This window comes from Pseudonaja textilis, chromosome 11 (assembly GCF_049901715.1).
Source record: "Pseudonaja textilis isolate UNSWEBS1 chromosome 11, rPseTex1.2, whole genome shotgun sequence".
In the NCBI taxonomy this organism is placed as follows: Eukaryota; Metazoa; Chordata; class Lepidosauria; order Squamata; family Elapidae; genus Pseudonaja; species Pseudonaja textilis.
In genome coordinates, this window is record NC_142000.1 from 20,587,151 (window position 1) to 20,602,969 (window position 15,819).

The following is a 15,819-nucleotide window of genomic DNA, read 5'->3' on the forward strand; positions in this document are numbered from 1 at the left end:
CGGTCCTTAAGTGAATCATTCCACTTGAGAAGTTAGCAACAGGGTTGTTGTGAATCTGGCTTCCTCGTTGATTTAGTTTCAGGAGATCACAAAAAGGGATCATGTGACCCTTCAGGATATTGCAACCATCATAGTCATAAATGTTACTCCAGAAAGCCTCACAGTGAGGTATTTGTGCTACTAGTTGCTTTAGTGGGTTCAATTGATCCTTTCTCTGTAAACTGAGCAGAAAAAAAATTATTCTGTAGCTTAGAATAATTAACTTTGGGGTGGGGGGGAATAAGTTGATTTCCAGAGACTTTCCAAGTGTGGTGGGTCCAGAAATGAACAAAAGGAAGAAAAAGAAGAAGAAGAAGAAGAAGAAGAAGAAGAAGAAGAAGAAGAAGAAGAAGAAGAAGAAGAAGAAGAAGAAGAAGAAGAAGAAGAAGAAGAAGAGGAGGAGGAGGAGGAGGAGGAGGAGGAGGAGGAGGAGGAGGAGGAGGAGGAGGAGGAGGAGGAGGAGGAGGAGGAGGAGGAGGCAGAAGGAAAAGTGGCTGTTACTAATTTTATGGTAGTCAGTTACAGCTTTAATGCGGAAGCCTATTCAAAATATTTCCTAAAAATTACTGAAATGTATTATATAAACCAGGGATAATATTAGAAAGACGCAAACCATGCCAAACAAGAAGCAAAGGAAATTATGTTCTGCTTAGTATTTTGGCGGCAATTTAATTTCTTTTTACTTGCAATGTTTTGGCAACTTCTGCAGTTGTAAAAAAACAAACGGACAACCTTAGCAGCAAATGGGTAAAAATTTGAAAATCCTTCCTGTGTGTCAATATATAATTAGCATCTTCAACAATATTACAAACCACAGTTAAGGACTATCAAGAATGTGAAGTAGTTACTGTAAGTAGAATATTATAAACAATTCCTTTTAAATGAATAGGAACTGTACAAAAACATAAAATTATTTCTATGTCCTGGAATTATTTCTGTTCACTGATTTATTTCTTAGATAAGAAAAAAAGTTATTGCTGGCCAAACAAATAGCTAAGTTACTTGTTTCAGTTACATTTAATAGCTTTTTAATGTACTTATTAGGACATCTTTCGGCTTCATCCTCTCTTTTGGCATTTAAAAAAAATCCTGTGTTTTAGGGAAAGAAGGAAATAATATTGAATTAGAACCAGCTCTAGCCATATTTAATCCCCTTCTGAATAACTTCTTTCCCAAAAACAGGTCTTTCAGAATTTTGTCTTTATAAGTATTGTTTCCTGCTTTTGCATCATTTAAAATAAAAAACAGAGAAGACCAAGATGGAAGGAAATGAGCAGTGATTATTATTATTTTTTAAATAGACATTTCACAGCTGTAATTCTAGTCTGCTTTCAACACCATATTTAAATTTCAAATAGTCTCAGATCTGGGGAACTTGTAATGACCCCAATTTTTTTGGTGTTGGGAAAAACAAAACAAAATCTGAAATAGCCCTAGAAGTTGAATAACAAGTGAGTTCCTTTCATCACCTTATCCTGACTCAATAATTAAAGTCATCAGCTTAATGTGTCATTAAAAACTAGAGTTCTTGTTTTGGTTTATGGAAGCCAGAATTTAGAACCAAGGTTTTAAAAGCAAGCTGGCGTGGCAATTCTGGGAAGTGAAGTCCAGATATCCAAGGGGCCAAGTTTGAAAAAAACAGCCTTGAAATCTAGTTGTTGTAACTTGCATTTTATGGCTGGCTCCAATTTGGAAGGCGCAATCAACCTTTAATTAATTTCAAGAACCACATACCACTAGGAGATGCAAAGATATAGGGACTTGCTCGTTTGTTAAGCAGAGCTTGGGGCCTTGTGAAGCCAGCGTGTGAATCAAGATAAGACTGCCAGTAAATACAAAACAGATAAATAAATGCAAGACTCCCTGAGATGTAAATGAGACTCTTAACTTCTCCTTTTACGTATCTGTCTTCTTCAGACGTATCCATGGGATGGGGTCAAAATAGATCTAAGTGGCCACCACATTGAAGCTCTAGCTGATTTTTATGAGTGTCCTGATGCCTGTAAAAATGGCCAGAGCATCAATCACTCCAGTGTGGATACCATCTTGAGTTTGTATACATCTGGATGATTTGACTCTTCCTGGCCAAGATGGGAGTTTTTCCCAATGGGCAGCAATTGCTTCCACTCAATTCAGAGAAGAAGAAAAAGGCTAATTTCTTCAAAGAACAAACTGTCCGGCTAGAGAAACAGGCGTCCCTGGAAATAAACTACTGGCTTGTGTTTAGGGCTTCCTTTCATGTTTACCTCGACCAAGTGGTCATTTCCTGTCTTTTATGGGTTGGGCATCACACATCTGGGCTAAAAGACCCATGCCAAATCCCTGCATTCGAGTAAACTTGCTCCAGGTTTATTCTCAGCTCGCCTTAAAAGAATAAAGACAGGGATTCAAAGGCATCATGAAATCCAGTGAAAGTTGGTTTGCAGATTGAATTCAAGGCAATGAATTGTTTGCAGACTGAATTCAGGGCAACTTACTTCTCCCTCAGGAAGCCTTAATGCAAAAGTTTATCTTTGGTCAGTGAAAGTGATTGAAATCAGGGTGAGGCCACTGAATTGGGATGTCAACCCCGCTGGCTTTCATGGAAGCAAAACCCCATTGCTACAAAAAAAAAAAAGAACGTGTCAACCATTTGAAAACATGTGTGGTCCAGCCTCAATAGATGAAGAATAGATTCATCATCTGTTTTTTAAAATAAGGATTTACTGTGCTCATATCTTAATATTTAGAGAATTGATGCTAAAATGACGCTGTAGGGCATTGCGCACCAGAACAACTAGACACAAGGACAGTTCTTCCCCCCTAAATGCAATCACTCTGCTAAACAACTAATTCCCATAACACCGTCAAATTATTTAGTAAGACTGTATTCCTATTCTTCTTCTCATCCTTATGACTATAATCGTGTTGCTTGTATCTTTACAATTTATATTGTTTTATTTATTCCCTAGTATGATTTGACTGCTTATTAGTAACTTATGACTATCACTAAATGTTGTATCTTATGATTCTTGATGAATGTATTTTATTTTTTCTTTATGTCCATGGAGAGCTCCTGCACCAAAGACAAATTCCTCATGTGTCCAATCACACTTGGCCAATAAAGAATATTCTTTGCTATTCTATTGTATATGTGCGTCAGGCTCTGCTCTTTTCAAAATGTTGCAGTGTGATTCCCATGCAGCTAGTCCTTGATTTATGACCAATTTAAAAAAGGGGGACTACAGCTACCAACAGCCAGGCCACTTCCTGGTCACTCAACCCAAGTTCAGGTGCCTGGCAACACGGCTACCTTTACGGCTGTTTGTAGCATCCTGCTGTCATGTGACTGGGTGGTGCAACCGTTTTGCTAAAAGGGGCCACGTCTGATGTTTTCTGCAAAACCACACCCATGGCGAACCGTAGGATTCACTTAATGACTGTGGGATTTGCTTAAGGAACATTGTCACAACGAGCATTGCAAAATCGGGTTGGTCATGGGAATAACCTTTTTTACGACCGTCGTAACATACAACTGTAATAGGCAGGTTCCATTATGATCGTATGTTGTACATTATCAATATGGAATGAAATTTTTCAAAGTATGTATTAGATGAAAGTCAGCATCCAAGTGTTACATGGGAAGAAAAAGAAGAGAGGTTATATTTCAGAGGAATCTTCCTGTAAATACATACAAATTTCCAAGCATTTCCCCCCTTCTTTGAAATGTTTAAAATTGGGACTCTAAATTAACAATTTTCTCTATAAAGGCCTCTGTACCTCTTCTCAGACTTCTGCAAGTAAAGTATCATATTTAATTTTTTTTCTCACTGGTTTGGGTAGAATAAAACTACTTCTCTTACCAAAACAGCAACCAGCATTCAGAGCTATTATATATATATATATTAAAAAAGCTGAACATTCAGGAAAGGATCTAAAAAAAATTACCTGGGAAATTATCATCGCATTCCCCGGAGCGATTCTAATTTTGCACAAGATATATTCCAGATGACTCAGGTGTTAGTTTACTTGTTTAGATGTCTGGGTTGAACGCTGAGAAATTGGTTATTAAAGCAGCAGCTATGCCATCCTGACAAGTTCTTACTTACAGCACTTTTTAAAATGAAAAATAACAAGGAGACGTTTTCCACCTGGATCCTTTATTTTGGATGCCAACTTGATCTGATCAACCAGCCGTCCTAACCCTGATTGCAAGAGGAGCACACTGGGTGTGTTGAATTTTAACAATTCTCGTCCATGGGGAGCCCTTCCTTAACCATTGTCCTAGGCAGTTGAATCTACAGGTGCTGAATTGCGACATACTTGAAGGCTAAAGATGGTCCGTTGGGGTTGACATTCTCCAAAGCCAATATGATAATATTGTGGACCGTACCACTTCTTCAGACTCAATGGGGGTGGGGACACACACGGGGGACGGGACATGCATATATAATTTCAGGTTGCATGCCATCTTGAGACAGAAACAGAGTGATATTATGTCCTTGGAAGATATGCCAAGCAAAAGCTATCAACAACTGAGACAGGACATAAAAAAATTCTTATTCCATCATGCAAGATAATTCTACTCAGAAAGCCTTCTGCTGCGTTATCTATGGGAGGGTGGGAATTGCCATGTTTTTCCCCCTCCCTACCGGATTCCTTCCTGAGGTGGAAGGATGGGTTGTTCTACCCATCCTTCCAACTCAACCATTGCATTCATGGGTGAAACTCCACCCTCGGTCACTCTTAACGAGGCAATGAGTCAAACCAGGTACCAGATGTGCTTATCTCCACCGACCATAGGTAGAAATTCTAGTTTTCATACCCTGGTCCAGTCTAAAATGTACAGAACAACTTATTTACAAGAAAAAGAGAAATTCAGGAAAGAAGCTTTGAACATGCCAACTCAGCTCACCCACAGAGTTTAACCTAATCCATGAAAAAAAAATAGCAACTTCGGTCCCCTAACAGCTACAACTTGGTTAGTCTTCCAACTTACAATGGAGAAAAACACACTCACACCACACACACACAAACACACACACACACACACACACACACACACACACACACACACGAAGAGTGTAGACCGGATTCCTGTGATGGAGAACGAAATCTCTTTCCCACAAATCAAGGCAAATATACAAATATGTATGTCCCAGGATAATGTCCCAGGATAAAAAAAAGGACTTCTTTTCCTTTGAGCTTTATTCTTAACATTCCATTAGGGTTCTTTGTCACGCTGATTTATTTACAGTTTATACAATTTGTGTTCGAGGTGTACGAATACCACACATTTTTTAAAAAAATATTTGCATTCCATTTTTTTAATAATTAAAAAAAGAATGTGCAGAAAAATAGGGAGGCTGGACCCCTTCTGCCATAATTGCATTTTTTATACAGTGCAGAATAAAATTTAAAATCGGTGTGTCCTCTAAGATCTATTCTCAGGCAAAAAAATATATATGAACAAATTGATTCCCCAAAAAGCATCCTTCATCATTTCTATAAAACATAGGTGTCATTGTGCCCTAGGGCTGTTTCATATTTGCCACCATTTCTTTACACATACATACCCACTAACAATCACACAGCCTTCCTCATCCATACAAATTTTCACAGCACAAATTGCTGGCATGTGACCCATTCTAATACTGCTCGAACCACCAAGGCTGCCGTTGGGGTTTATTTTTTTAAAAAAAATAGTTTGAATAAATAAGCATGTGAGCCTTGTTAGTCTTTTTATTCCCATTTTCAACCTTTATTTCTCAAAGTGCTTTTGTAATTTTGTACTTTAATATTTAAAAGAGGCTTTTTCTTGTATAGCCAGAAGGAAAGTGAGTTTTAGAACATCAGGCCGTTGTACAACAAGGTGGTCCCAAATTCCTCCTTTGTTAGGTTGTGTGGTCTGTCTGCGGGCTTGCCTGTCGAGGCTCGTGTTTCAAAAAGCCTCACCAACCCCTTCAGATAGAGAAGATGTTGGAAAAATGAGGTTTCGGGGGGTTTGTTTCTCCATTGCTCTGAACGAGGGGTCAAAGACAGTGAGTGGAACATATTTTATCCTTAGTGCCAAGCCCGAAAAGCTGGAATGACAGGCCAACCTTTGCCAAATGAAGAATTCCCCCCCCCCCCCCCCCCAAAAAAAGTCTCATCAGTTGCTGATGTCCCTTAAGCTGTTCCTTTCTCATAGGGTTGGTCTCTGTCCCTTCACCTCTAAAATCCATTCTCATCCAAGCTCATTAAAATGGAACGTTACATGCTGGAGCAGGGAAGGGGCAGGATATATCTTTGGAAAGAGACTGGATTTAGACCCTGGAAGAAGGAATTCAAAAGTGGTTCTCGGAAGGGGGTGTAGGTCTCAGAGCTGGGGGGAGGTTGGAGGCGGTCTTCCCAAGATGAAAGAAGTGATGCTGGGCATTTGGGGTGCGCCCCCCCCAAAAGGCGCACAAAATGCATCGCCTTTGCCGAAAGACAGAGAGCGTTCCTTCCATTGACGACTTGAATATTTATATATACCTCACGAACAACTAACAGACTAACTTCTGGGGAGGCCTTTAATGGCTCCCGAGGAAGATTCGCAGCAGGAAGTCCTATCATTTTCACATGGATCCCTCGGGAGTCTCTCTCCTCCCCAAGGAAGCTGGAGTCTCCAGCCTCATTGTCACATCACGCAAGGTTTGATGTCTTGATATGTGACTTGCTGGTGGTAGTAGGAGCCGCTGCCTCCTGAATGCATGGAAGAGGACGCCATGGCGTTGATGGAGAAGACGAATTCTTTCCGATCGCACATACTCGGAGACTGGGAATGGTACCGGATTCCTGAAAGCAAAGCAGAGAGAAGGTTGTAGGAAAGGAAGGAAGAAATGGCTTCTGGGTTCAGCATGAAAATTGTGGGATTAGAGGGTGAACTTTGAATTCTGTTGGCTTTGGACAAGGATGAAGACAATTATATTTTTTTGCAACAGCTGAGAATAATCGGAAGGCTTTAACTCCAAGTATGAATATTGCTGAAATTGACCAGCGGGTTTCTTTTAAAGACACATCAACTTTTATGACTTTATGGAAGGAAGGAAGGAAGGAAGGAAGGAAGGAAGGAAGGAAGGAAGGAAGGAAGGAAGGAGAATAAAAAGCACCCAACAGTTTTAGCCTGTGGTTAGAAAAAATACAGATGGATAATATCATTGAGTGTATCCATTAAATTATTATTAATTTCAGCTGAATGCATCACATGTATGATTTTTCCGGCTATATTATAAGGAGCCACAGTCTACTACCCACATGTTGACCCAACAAATCAGTTTGAGGGCTTTGAGTCAACCACGGTTAAGCCAGCTATGGCAATGGGTGTTGTGGAAATACAAGCCTATGGCTGCCAGAGGTTTCATAGCCTCAAAATGATGCTTTTGCATGTGTGTGTGTGTAATGGCCAAATGTTCCCTTTCTTGGACAGTAGAATTCAATACCATATCACAAACTGCTCATAAACTCACAGTCCATTGGTGGGGGGCGGAAATCAAGTCTATTTTTGTCTGCCACCAAAATTAAGGTGGAAGCTTGGGGGAAAAAAAATGAGTTTTGCAAGTCAGTTATGTGAAAAACTACATTACTGATTCATTGGGAATCAAAAGACAGAAGATAAATTAATTAATCAACTCTGGATCCCTGGCAAGATTATTTGTTTTATCTTCCCATGCCAACTGATCCGACTTCTGTTCCTAAATGGAAAATTTTCTGCTCCAACTGTTAAATCCAATCAGATTAAATTATGGAGTTTGATCCATGTGCGCCCTCTCGTTCTCTCCCTCCCTCTCCCTTTCTCTCTCCCCTCCCCCCTTCCCTCCCTCTCTCTTTCTCATGTCTGGGTATCTGTGTTTGGCTTAAGGAAATTCCCACTTGTTCAGAATAGGAATTTTGTCCAATTGCAAATTGCAGGATGGGATGGGACTGTCTGTTTCCTGACTGGCCGAGGAAGGAGAAAATTTGGAGGGGGGGGGTTGTGTGCTTTAGCTTTCTTGACGAACTGGGGGGCTCGCTTCCCTCCCAGCTCACTGAAAAACAAACCCTTGATTTATTTATTTTTTAATTGTTCCTAATGACTACATGATTTCTGTGCCCTACCGAAGATCTACAATAAATGTAAACAAAAGCTTTCCCAATCCTGGACCACAAACAGAGCCCCCCTTTTTTTTTTATTAAAAGCAGAGCTCAACCTCGTTCCTTGTCCTTGCTAGAAAAGGAGCCCTGCAACTTTTGCACGGTTGAGGCTGCAAAATCGACCTAAGCCATAAAATAATTCCTGGCACAGATATTTACAGATCTGCAGCTGTTTTTGGAAATATTTAAGCCCAAGTAAGAAATCAAGCTGGAACATTGGTTTCCAAGTAACTCTTCCCACTAGGACATTTTCTAAACTATTATTTATGTTCAAGGAGGAACGAGACATTAATTTATTAGGGAGTTTGTCCCACCCAAGTTAGTGGGGCTTCCTTCTGAGTAAAGAAGATTGGCCTGGTCCGTTATTCATCCTACACCTTACCCTTGCAAAAGAATCAACTCCTCTCTCTAGTTTTAACTTTTAAAAAAAAACACCTCAAGGTCTGCCAAAAGAATTGGAGCATGAAAGCTAGCAACTTGACCAATTAAATTATTTTAAATAATATTTCAGGGTAGCGCCTTGCAGGGTGCAACGTAGGACGGAGCGAGTATGCGGGCCGACTACACAGGGAGTTTCTGAGATAAAAGCAGAGCTTAAACTCAGATTATTTGTTTTCTTTTTAGTTATTTGATAAGGTAAAACTCTTCCCAGTCGCACACCGCTGCCAAAGTGCTGTTTTAAAAAGTAGCAATAGTAGTTTTTGCCTCCATTCCCATTTCTGTTTGGAAAAGGGTATTTCTATTTTCTAAAAAAATCATGGTAGAAAGAATACAGTAGCACTTTTTTTTTCCCCAAGTAGGAAATTTATATTTGTTGGTCCGAAAAGGTGCTAATGGATTTTTATCTGGTTTTTTTTTTTAACCATCCTATTCTAAACATTGTAAGTGAAAATGTTACACACACCCACACTTATTCCATCTCCTTGACATTTCCAAGAGCCTCCTATGCCCAAAGTGGATTTTTTTATTTTTTTAAAAAATCGAACTCCAGGTCCTTTCACACCTCTTTAAAACCTCCTACCCAATATATTGCTAAGATGGCGGAGAGGTCACGAAGCTTTAAGAAATTGAAGTTGCTGGTGGTCATTTCCTCCAGCAAAATATATATATATATATATATATATATATATAAAGTTTCTCTCTCTTTCCCTCCTCAAATTTTCCCCCTTTAAGCAGTTCTGCTTGATTGGTGTCCTTTGTTAATAGGCTGGACAAAATCCGAAGATTGGTGGGATTAACAGATCGCTCCACTTAAACCAAGGCAGAGACCAACCACACCTCCATCCCGACGGACAGATGGGAAGGTGGGAGTGGGTGGCCGGGCTGGGGGCTACCTGGAATAATTGCCCCTCAGTAATGCTGAGACGTGATTTTAAATTCTTCTACTCCACAGTAAAACTTCTCCCCCTTCCAACCGGGGCTTGCTTGTTTGTTCATGCCAGACACCTCACAATTAAAATAACGCATATACTACATAGCATAAAATTGAACATGTAAAAAAAAACAAAAAACAAGATTAAGGTGTGTACAAATGAAATGGATCTTGCCCCAGAAAGTAACAACAGTAATCGCCTTGGGTACGGCTGCCACGAAATCCTCAAGCGCGCACCGATCGGGACACAAAAGGGCGGATGCACATAGGTGCTGTTGTCTGAGTGTCACCCCCATCGCAAAAGGACAGGGGCCACCAGGTAGCCCCATCTGTTGATCCAGCAGGGTCTCGGGATCTTCTTGTAGCAACCCACCCGTCCTTTTCCAATTTATAACTTCGCATAACTTCACCCGATTCCAACTCCAACGGAGTTGGAGACCCGATTATTTTTTGCGCCTGGTTTTGACTTGCGGCCAGATAAGATTCCGCGCAAGGGACGCGAGGCCCACGAGCTTGGATTCTCCGCGTCTTACATCCGATTGAAGCCTGCTGAGATCTGTCTCTATGCACCCGGCCCTCCCCAAGGCGGCCCGGTTCGCAAACTGGCTTCCTTTCGACTTTGCGAACCCCTGCCTCCCCCCACGTTCCGCCGCGATCCTAAAGAGATTCGCAAAGCGAGCCGCGTGTGTTCCAGACGGGGCGAGGCGAGTTTTCAACGCCCCTTGTCTTTCTGAGGGTTTTGGGTTCCCCCACCCACGAAGAATTGAAAGGGGAAGGAATCAAAACCACGCTAAGGCTTCTAGCCCTTTCTTTAGGCCTTGACGGTTTCGCACTTGGAAGGCCTGGTCAGTTTCAAAGCGTCCTTCTTACCACTTCAGGAAAACCGTGGAAAAGAAGACATTTCACTATCTTAAAAACCAGCACCGATGTTCGCTGGCTCACCAATTCTTGGACCCTGTGAAGTTCCTGGCCTTTCTCTCTCCGCTTAGAAATTGAGTGGATTCCCCCCCACCCCACCCATAACGGTAGGACTGCTCCACCCACCCACTTTTAATCATCTTCTCTGGAAGTAGCCAACTTTGCAGGGACACAGGGGCTGATTCAATCAGCGTGGGGCCATCAGGAGAGTTTGAGGATGCTTTGGTTGGAAAGCGAGGAAAAAGTCACAAGTCCATCCCAGTCCAACCAGCCAGGTTGGTAGAGATAAAGAAAAGCGTTTCTGTCTTACGCCAGAGAGTTCAAAAGGCCTCCAGATTTCTCAGCTTGGAGACTTGATCTCAGGAGAGGCAGCTTCGAAAGGCCAATCTCTACAGCTGTTTTTGAAGGAGGCTCTAAAAAAAAAACCGCCACCATCTGGAAAGGACTTGATTTGTGTGTGTGTCTCTGAAGGCCATGCATTTAACAGCGCATTTGTAAAAACACCAGCTCGATTTCACGGGGAGGAAAATGAAATAAGCAAGTCGGAAAAAAAAAAATCATTTTAGCAATCAATTGCAAGGGGAGATCAGCACCTTTAACGAGACAGGGTCGGGCACCCTTAATTGTGACTTTGCTTTAAATTGTGACTTTAAAAGGAGACTTAGATATTAGGAATATCATTTGTGCGATTAATGACATTTTGCTCTGTAAGCCAAGAAGAAAAACAAAGGTGGGCGACAAAATTTAAGATGTTTTTGACGTTCTTGAAGCTTTTAAAATAGGTGCCCAAAGCAGAATGGCCCAGCCATCCAAAGCTCTGGTTGCCAGCTCAAAAAATTTCAGGTGCGCCAACTGTGCTCCAGCGGCATTCATAAGACCCGCTTAACCAGGGAAAAACTCGAGTAACGAACGGCATTCAGATGACACAATACATTTTGCTAACCTTGAATGTTGTTTTTTTGGTTTTGTTTTGGGAAACTTCCTGTGTTGTGTGAATCCAGAAAACAAGTTAATCCCCCAAGTAGGAGGGGAAATGTTGGGAAAATGCAACATCACATATTCCCAGCAAACTGTGTTTGTATGATGAACACAAAAATATGAAGCAGAATAGGGAAATGACCAATAATTTTTTTTAAAGGATTTACACACCATCATTTTATACCTATAGAGGTTATTCCACCACCAATAACCTCCTAATATATAAAATCAACTTAAGAAGATAAACCACTAATTTAAGCAGAAAACTGAAACTTAGTCAGGTCTTCTTATTATCTGCGATAGTGATTTCTGTTGTGTAGCTAATATTGGTTGTCCTTCCAGATAATTAAAATATAAGTTTCAATCCAATTGCTAAAGCCACTTGTTCCCATGTTTTAAAACTGTTCCTGTTTATTTAGACACCAAAACAAGGAAATCAAGGTGAAAAAATGATTTTGCGAATAATGAATGATTCATCCGCATGGCCTTCATTTTGCACTATCTGGATAATAATCATAATAATAAACATCTGGCTGACTGTGTGACCAATCATAATAACAATGCTGGATAGATGCATAAAAATGCCAGCCATAAAAATACTAGATAAGTGGATGAAAATACCATTATTAGTAGTATTAGTATTAGTATCTCTTAGGTCTTTCCTTAGGACTTGAATTGTTAAGTTTTTTCCAGTCCCAGACTGCGAATTGAATTGAAGATTAAATCTATAATAATAACAATAATAATAGTAACAGGAGCCCTTGGAGCAATATCCTAGATATATGGGAATTTTGAATTCATCAGACATGAATATTCTAATTTTGCAAAAAAAACCAAACTACCCTACTAGGAACTGTTTAGATACAGTACTCATCAGCTCTTAGGTTTTTGATTCAAACTTCAACTTGTTAAGTTTTTACCAGTCCCAGACTGTGAATCGAATTAAAGATTAAATAATAATAATAATAATAAATACGGTAGGTAGATAAAAACGCCTCCCATAATGATAATAATCTAAACATCTGGCTGATTGTGAGACCAACCCAAATAATTATTTCTGTCCAAATTACATTTGCATACAAATTTAGGCTGCAGCAAATATTAAAACCAAACGGAAGCGTGTTGGGATTTTTAGTCTGTCTTTCTTTCTTTCACGATCCCACACCCGCGGATTTGGGCGAATTATCCTCCCGGGTCCACGGCTTCTAAGAAATATGACAGCGAAACCCAGAGGAACAGCCACGCGTGGCGAGGCTCTGACCTCACTTTCGATAGGAGGGAAAAAGAGACGGCTAAATTTCTCTCTCCCTCCCTCGATTTTAGCCCCTTAAATCAAAGGGAAGCGGGTCAGTTCTGAGGCGGACGAGTTGTGGGGGGCGGCGGCAAAGGGGACTCTGCAATGCTAGATATTTGAGCTTTGCAGCGGCGGGTTCTCGCGTTTCGGGGCGCCCTTTGCCGGATTTCTTGGTGGGGGAAAAAAACAGCGTTTAATTGAGCAATTTTGGGAAAGCGGGGAAATCCAGGAGGCTGCAGGCAGGGAGCCGAGAGCCCTTCCCTTCCTGGCGCCGCCGGGTTGACCCACACCTCGGCTGACTGGAGACCACCCTGCCGATCTCCCCCCTTCCCCCGGCGACCCTCTTCCTTCTCCCCTTCAGCTCCGTTTCTAAAGAGTGGCTTTTTCATCAGTGCCCTGGGAGACAGCCGTCCTTATAGGAAACCCCCCCGCCGCCCTTAACGCCACCCGCTCGCAGAGGCCTCACCTGCCTTTTTTCCGCGGGGGTGTCGCCCCCTCCTTCCCTCCCCACGAGGAAGAGGCTGCAATCTCTTTGGCCCGCGGCAGGAAAAAGGCAGGGAAGGGATCCATGCCAGCCATACCGAAGGTTGTCCCGCGGCCAGCTCTTCCCTAAGAGGGGCACAATCCGGAATGGCTCGGGGCGCTTCTCGCCTTCCTTCTCCGGGCCTGTCGCTTCCTGCGCGACCACCCGCCTCCCCTCTTCTTTTCTCACCCACCCCCGATCTTCGCCAGACCCACCCACCCACCCCGGCTCGCTTTGCCCTTCACCTCGGCGGCCAAAGCGCTCGCCCTTCGCCCGCTTGCCTCTCAACTTTCCCGGGGCCTTAAACCCGCTTCCCTCCCAACGCCCGTCCCGGTGCAGAGCTCCCAACGCCCGTCGGCCGGCGTCTTACCTTGCAGTTCGGCCGGGTTGTGGCTGTTCTGGTGCAGGTAGGGCTGTTCCAACGAGTGCGTGGAGAGGCCGGACGAGAGCGGGTTGCCCGCCGGGTTGCAAGGCGAGAGGGGCTGCTGTTTGATGTAGGAGGCGCCGCCGTTCAAGCCGGGGGCGGGCGAGGGAGCCCAAGCCGAGGGGCCCGTGCCGGAGTAAACCGAGTGGGGCTCCATCACCCCTCCGCCAGGCAGCAGCGGAGAAGCGGGCACCGAGCCGTCGTGGTGGCCGTAGTCCCCTCCGGCCGAGCCGGCCCCGGCTCCGCCGCCGCCGCCGCAGCTGCCCATGTAGGCGTGGTGGCCCCCGTTGGAAGGCAAGTGAGGCACGGAGTGGCCGGCGAGCCCCATGCCGTCCACGTTGACCATGCCCAGGGCGCCCCCGTCCAAGGGCAGGCTGCTGGGCGGGCAGGCGGGTCCCTGGAAGCCGTAGCTGTCGGGGAGGTGGTTGAAATTCAAATTCATCATGCTGTACATGGGCTTCAAGGCCTGGCACTTCCGTCTGAAGCCGCGGGGTCGCCGTCGGAAGGAGCCCTCCTCGAACATGAACTCGCTGGCCGGGTCGATGGTCCAGTAGTGGCCCTTGCCCGGCCGGCCCAGCCCTTTGGGCAGCTTGATGAAGCACTCGTTGAGCGAGAGGTTGTGGCGCACCGAGTTCTTCCAGCCCTGGTAGGAGCCGCGGAAGAAAGGGAAGCGCGCCTGCAGGAACTGGTAGATCTCGCTCAGGGTCAGCCGCTTGGACGGCGAGCTCTGGATGGCCATCACGATCAGCGCGATGTAGGAGTAGGGCGGCTTCTCCGGCCGGCGGATGCCCGCGTTGCTCTTCTTGGTCTTGGGGCCGCCGCCGCCGCCTCCGCCGCCCCCGCCGCCGCTGCCTCCGCTGCTGCTGGGCGTCGAGGAACTGGTGGACGAGGCGGCCTCCATGGCGGCGGCTGGTCCGAGCGACGGCTGGGGCTTGTCGGAGGCGGCGGACATAGCAAGCGCCCCGGCCTCGGGCAACGGAGGCGGCGGCGGCGGCGGGCGAGAGGCAGGAGCGCGCAGCAGCAGCCCTGCGGTCATCGACGGCTACCGAGCGCCCCCACCCCTCCCTAAGGACAGGCTCCGGGGCGGGAAGGGAGGGGGACGGGCCTCCCCAGGCTCGCGGGCGCGAGGGCGCGTCCCCGGCTCGCTCCTCCGCGCGCTCGACCGCCCGCCTTCCGCCGCCCAAGGCCCTGCGATCCGCCGGGCGCCTCTTCTCCAAGCGCCGATTGCGGCGGGCGGCTACCCCGGAGGAACCCCGGAAAAGCAGGAGCAGTGACGCGAAGGCGCGCCCCTCTTGGCAAGGAAGGTGCCCAACTCCCGCCCTCACTCCGGGATTTATTCCCTAGGATCCAAACTAGGAGCGGTTGCGCGGATCTTGCTGCTTTTCGGCGCAAAATCTCTTTCTTTCTTTCTTTCTTTCTTTCTTTCTTTCTTTCTTTCTTTCTTTCTTTCTTTCTTTCTTTCTTTCTTTCTTTCTTTCCTTCCTTCCTTCCTTCCTTCCTTCCTTCCTCCTCTGCCTCCTCCTCTGCCTCCTCCTCCTCCTTTTAATTTACAATCTCCTTCCTCTTCTTCTTCCTCCTCCTCCTCCTCCTCCTCCTCGCCCTTCCCCTCCCGGTTCTTCAGGCTCCCCGGAGGATCCGGCCTTCTGCTCTCCGCTCCCCCTCCCCCCGCCTTCCCCGCGCTTCCTCCTCCTTCCAGCCCCCGGGTCTCTCTGCCAGCCGGGAACTGCCGCCGCCGCCGCCGCCGCCGCCGCCGCTGCTGCTCTGCGTGTGGAATCGCCGGTCTGCCCCCAGCCGAAGCGGCTGCCTTTCACTTTATCGCCGGTCAGCGGGCGCCTGGCGGCTCTTGACAGCGCGACGTAAGAGGCAGAGGGAGGAGACCCCGCCCCCGCGCCCCTTGCCCCTGTCCCCCCCCCTCCCCGCCGCCGCCGCTCGACTCAACATTGGCGGGCGCGGAAAGGCCGCTCCTCCTCCGCTCCAACCCGGAGCTGCTCTGAAGCGGCTCGCCCGCCCCTCCCTCCCCTCATCCCCCCCACTCCAATCCCCGCCGTCCCTCTTTGGCCTGTTGGAAAGCGACTTCGCCGCCGCCGTCGTCCCGGGAAGGCCTTCTTCACACACACACACACACACACACACACACA

At 45.6% G+C, this 15,819-nt stretch overlaps 1 protein-coding gene across 1 annotated transcript; it reads right to left on the reverse strand.

Moving 5' to 3' along the window:
- Positions 1 to 5,755: 5,755 nt before the first annotated feature.
- Positions 5,756 to 15,323, reverse strand: FOXF1 (forkhead box F1). The gene is made up of 2 exons (XM_026714028.2): positions 13,628 to 15,323; positions 5,756 to 6,837 (listed from the first exon to the last, which is right to left on the reverse strand). Exons 1-2 carry the CDS (start codon positions 14,715 to 14,717, stop codon positions 6,680 to 6,682), a joined length of 1,248 nt encoding a protein of 415 aa, XP_026569813.2. The 5' UTR covers positions 14,718 to 15,323; the 3' UTR covers positions 5,756 to 6,679.
- Positions 15,324 to 15,819: the final 496 nt, after the last annotated feature.

What these genes read in the sequence shown, in the direction of transcription:
- FOXF1 (XM_026714028.2), bottom strand. Translation starts at nt 14,717, where the DNA reads ATGACCGCAGGGCTGCTGCTGCGCGCTCCTGCCTCTCGCCCGCCGCCG. An exon ending in CAACCCGGCCGAACTGCAAG is followed by an intron (nt 6,838 to 13,627) that starts GTAAGACGCCGG and finishes CTTTGCTTTCAG; the next exon opens with GAATCCGGTACCATTCCCAG.